The sequence below is a fragment of the Populus euphratica genome, unplaced genomic scaffold (assembly GCF_000495115.2).
Source record: "Populus euphratica unplaced genomic scaffold, PopEup_1.0 scaffold1857.1, whole genome shotgun sequence".
NCBI classification, from domain to species: Eukaryota; Viridiplantae; Streptophyta; class Magnoliopsida; order Malpighiales; family Salicaceae; genus Populus; species Populus euphratica.
Genome location: NW_011501692.1, coordinates 14,954 through 20,000, shown reverse-complemented (window position 1 = coordinate 20,000; position 5,047 = coordinate 14,954). Strand labels below are relative to the sequence as shown.

Genomic DNA, 5,047 nt, shown 5'->3' with positions numbered 1-5,047 from the left:
TACTATATAGTTAACCTCCTTATGGTTCGATCCTGGTCTTGCCGGGTTATTTTTTACTTCGATACTCCTACACTTGGGAGAAAACATCAATCTTTTGGTCATGTCAGTAAATCGATCCATAACCTCTAATTAGTTTTTTAACAAATTGTTAAAATGTTGTGAAATTTGAGACAAATTGCTCATGTTGTGTATAATCTTTGGATGTTTGGAAAAATATTAATTTGAATTAATGTGTGTTTTTTATTTAGGATGATTTGGTAATTTTGTTGGATTGTGAGTTTATTTTTAGGGTTATGATTGCAAATTAAACATTAAATGTTGGTTTATGGATTATGCTTGAGTTTAAATCGATTAATTTGAATATCAAATATTGATTAATGAATTATGCCTGGGTTTGTATTGATTCATTTGATTTAACATGTGATTTCAATGAAGTTCATAAAACTAAGAATTAAGTTGATTTTGATATTGTTGGATTATCAAGTTGGTGAAGGATGAATAAATGGATTGTTTTAAGTAGATATCTTGATTACAACACATTATTATTTATTTCCAAACTTGGTCTTAGTATAATTTAAAAAGAAATTCAAATTTTTGGAAAACCTTTATGCAATTAATTTTGGGTCTTTCATACCATTTCTTACCCTTTTATATTTAATATTTGGGATTGTAATCCACGTACAAAATGTTTTTCTTATTTTAAATAAATCAGTTTTCTTTAAAAAAATAGAAAAAAATAAAAAAAATCTTTTTATCAAAAATAAATTTAAATACTTTTAAATTACATATGGTCGAGCCTCTAAAATAAGAATTATATTTGCATAAAAAATAATATATTGCATGATTTACTATTTCTTGAAAACATCAAAAATAGTTTTATATCTTTGCATGTATTTTTGGATTTAATAGCAAGTTTATCAAATCCATGAAAACTTTCTCTATATTTCAAAAACATAAAAAAAAAAAATATTTATTTTTAATACTAAAGATTATAAATTCATATGTAAAATTTATTCCTAGCATTTAGAAAAATAAATGCAAAACATGTGTTCAAAATGGTTAGATTTGACCTATAAAGCTATAGTCTACTCTACTAGTATGGTGCAGATTTAATCAATAGACAGAATAATGATTTGGAAATAAAAATATCTTAATCATCAAAAAAATAAATAATATAACTTATTTTAAGTAGAATATATTAGAAATAATGTTGACCTATAAAATTATAGTCTACTCTATTAATGTGGTGCAGTTTTATTCAATACAATTAATACGGAAATAAAAGTGTCTTAATAATAATAAAATAAATAATATAACTTATATTAGAAATAATATTTTTCTTTTTATATAACTAATTTTTTTATTTAAACTTTGAAAACCAGCTACGATTTTTAATAAATAAATATTTGATGAAAATTCTAAACCTCTTTTAACTGGTGAAATATATATATAAAAAAAGTTAATAATAATTCTTTCAACCCGCCGAAGAAGATCATAATCTTAGAAAACAATTCTACATGTGCGACACGGGAAAAAAGAGGAAAGCTTCAAGGTTTTTGGCATCAGCCTTGCATCATACTGAAAACGTAACAACGCTTATGTAAGCAATATATATTTATATATTTGGTAGGAATTTTCGGTGAACCTTTCTCCGTTGCCTCCTTCCTTCAATCTTCCTTTATTTTATCTCTCTTTTATCATATATTTTTAGTCAAAGAAAGAAAAAGGCATAAAAGCCAATCTTTATCTTCTCTTTCGCTAACTCACCACTAATATATATGATCCAAATACCCCATTTCTGTAGTATATATAGCAGTTAGAAAAAAAACAAGCAGGAAAGATACATCAGCTGGAAATAATGGGCACTTGTTTGCCTGAAAAACTATCATCAAGCAGGGAAAAGGTGATAAAAGAACTTGTTCGAGGCCATGAATTTGCAACCCAACTTCAAATTCGCCTCCAGAAACCTTGTGGAAATTTTGATGGGCGTTTTTCTTCACCGGGTGAGCTTGTAGGGAAGATCTTAAGATCTTTTTCTGAGACTCTTTCTGTCATTACTTCTAGTGAATCTGCAGGTGGTGAGATTTGTCAAAATCTAGCAAGTTCACTAGGAGACTCTGCTTGTTATGATGACCGGAGGTCTAAAGATTCCGGCGAGAGCAAGAAGAGGCCGGCTACCAAGGATAGGAGAGGTTGTTACAACAGAAAGTAAGTTTAACCATACCCATCGTTATTATGTAAATGTTAGTTATAAATCCATTTACTGCACTTCTACCTTAATTAGTAACCATCATAAATAAAGATATTCATGATAATGACTTGCACTACTGATACCTTTAGAGGGGGAATTGTGAGATTTTTCTTTTTCTTCTGGATTGTGCTGAATTAATGCGAGATGATTGGTGATACATTTGCATGATTTATTTATTTTTTAAATTTTAATGAAAACTAATACAAACATCTTTGCTTGCTCCCTCCCAGAAAGATTTCCCAATCATGGACTACAGTCTGTCCTACGATTGAAGACAGTCATGCATGGAGAAAATATGGGCAGAAGGGGATCTTGAATGCTAAATACCCAAGGTAAATAACCTCTCTCTCTCTCTCTCTCCCCGCCCCCCCCTCTCTCTCTCTCTCTCATTTCATTTGATGCTTCATTATTTCGATATATAATTATGGATCCATTAATTTTAAGTCTCGTTTGGTATAAATGCAATCTTAAAAAGTGGAGTCCTTGACCATTTTCATAAAGCAGTCAAAAGTGAAGATAGAAAAAGGAGCACTAGTGGAGAAGGATTGGCTTTTGCTGCAATATATCAGTACTATAGTTAATGAAATTGCACATGTACTGTGAAGAAATTGTGGTCACTCTAATCCCACTTAGTTGATTGATTACAGGAGTTACTTCAGGTGTATTCGCAAGTATGAACAAGGTTGCAAGGCAACAAAACAAGTCCAAAGAATGGAAGACAACCCAGACATGTACCATATCACATACATTGGCAGCCATACATGCAGAAACATCCCTGAGGCTCCACAAATCATCACAGATTCTGATCCCTGGGAATCTTACAATCTAACGAATAGTGGCAGTTCTCATTCAAAGATTCCTAGATATGAAGAACAAGATCATCATCCCATTATGGGGTCATCCTGTAAAGTAGAGCAAGAATCTAAGGAAGATCAGACGCCAACTAATCTAGCAGACAATGTTTCGTCTTTAGATTCATTCATGTGGAAGGATCTAATCCCATTTCAAGAACCAGTGGATGAGCCTACCATGATATTGAGGTCTGATTATGAGGCAGTGGATTCTATACATTTGTTCTCATGTACAGAGGTCACCTCTCAAAGTTTGGACATGGATTTTGTCGTCAAGTCTTTTGATTTTGACTGTGATTTTCATTTTGATTAGAGTGAGTTTTCTAGGCTACAATAATTAATTAAATCCTGTTTAAAATTAGTATTCATAAATACCCACCTCAACAGAATAAATTCCGTGTACCATTTTTCATTACATATTTGTCTATTATAATTTCTGCTGTTCGTGGTGAAGAAAGATTGTAATGATCATCCCTAGCTAAAGCATAAATCAGAGAAACTTAGGTTATGTTTTGCATGATTTTTATATTTTGATTTAAGTTAGTTAACGCACTGCTAGAAATTCACTAAATAGCAATGGATTTACCGACGAAATATTTATGTCGGTAATTTGAGATTGAAATTACCAACGGTTATATTCCATCCGTAATTCAGTCGGGAATTACTGATGGAAAATGTCCGTAATTCAATCGGGAACTACAGACGGAAAATTTCCGTCGCTAGTTCCCGACTGAATTACGGACGGAAACTTCACCATCGTAAAAAAAAATAGGTTGCTGACGTGGAGATTTTGGCGGGTTATTTTTTCAGACGGAATCACCGACGGATTCAAAAAGACAAGTCGTACAGCGACCGTCGTTTATATTGCCGACGAATTCACTAAAGGATTTGAAATGGCAGATCCGTACAGTGACGTGTCGATTGTACCGTTAGAATCATCGACGGTTTCACCGACAGAAAATCCATCGGTGAAACCTTCAGAGACGTTAATATAAGTTCACTTGCCGACCCTCTCCTCCCCTATTTCTCCTTCTTCTTCTTAATCCCAGCTCTCTCCAACTGCAACCAGCCCCCCATCCCCCCCAAACAAAAATCTCCCTCATATCAGCAAATCAAGTTATATTTCTTGAAGTTTTGTGGTCACAACATCCGTGTTCTGATTTACCAACGGATTTTATCAATTTTTGTAAGTAATTCTTTCTTTTTAAATCTTAACATTTAATTAAATGTCAATTTTATTGTTTTTTTAGTATATGTATTTTATTAGTAAATGTACATGTTTTATTGTTATTTGTCAAACAAACTTGTTGTATATGAATGTATAATTCTATATCTGTTATGGTTTGTTTTAGATTTTGTAAGATTGTATTTGTTTGTAAATTGTTAAAACTTTATGGAACTACCGAAGTACATGTGGTGTTTTGAAATAATTAATAGCTTACTTATTAGGTCCGTTTAAAGTTTTGTCAATGGTATTGCGGAGTGGTAATTTCTCTGTAAATTTATATATTTTAATTTGTATGGACGTTGATAAATGATAATAAATTTTTTAATATTTATGAGAAGTTGTGATTGGTTTGTTGGATAATCTTGAGGTAAAGTAATATTTTTGCAAGTTTATTTACCTAACTTAGTTAATTAATACATTATGTCATCATAATTTTATAGAGGTTCGATATAAATCATGGATGATTGTTCATGGATGTATCGAGATTCACCCCAAGGATTGTGGTGGATGGATTATTGTAACGAGGTTCAGGGTTTTATTAATTTCGCAACATCTATTCCTAGAAATTTTACTGGAGGCGGTATTAGGTGTCCATGCAGGAAGTGTCAAAATAAAAAGTATCTACATCCAGATATTGTAATGATGCATCTTCTACACAAAGGGTTTATGGAGAATTACCAGTGTTGGTATGCACATGGAGAAGTATATGTTAGTGAG

General features: G+C 31.7%; 1 protein-coding gene across 1 annotated transcript; it reads left to right on the top strand.

The window, feature by feature from the left end:
• Positions 1-1,712: 1,712 nt before the first annotated feature.
• On the top strand, positions 1,713-3,519 carry LOC105118281 (probable WRKY transcription factor 70). Its single transcript, XM_011016194.1, has 3 exons — positions 1,713-2,208; positions 2,482-2,583; positions 2,899-3,519. Exons 1-3 carry the CDS (start codon positions 1,859-1,861, stop codon positions 3,413-3,415), a joined length of 969 nt encoding a protein of 322 aa, XP_011014496.1. The 5' UTR covers positions 1,713-1,858; the 3' UTR covers positions 3,416-3,519.
• Positions 3,520-5,047: the final 1,528 nt, after the last annotated feature.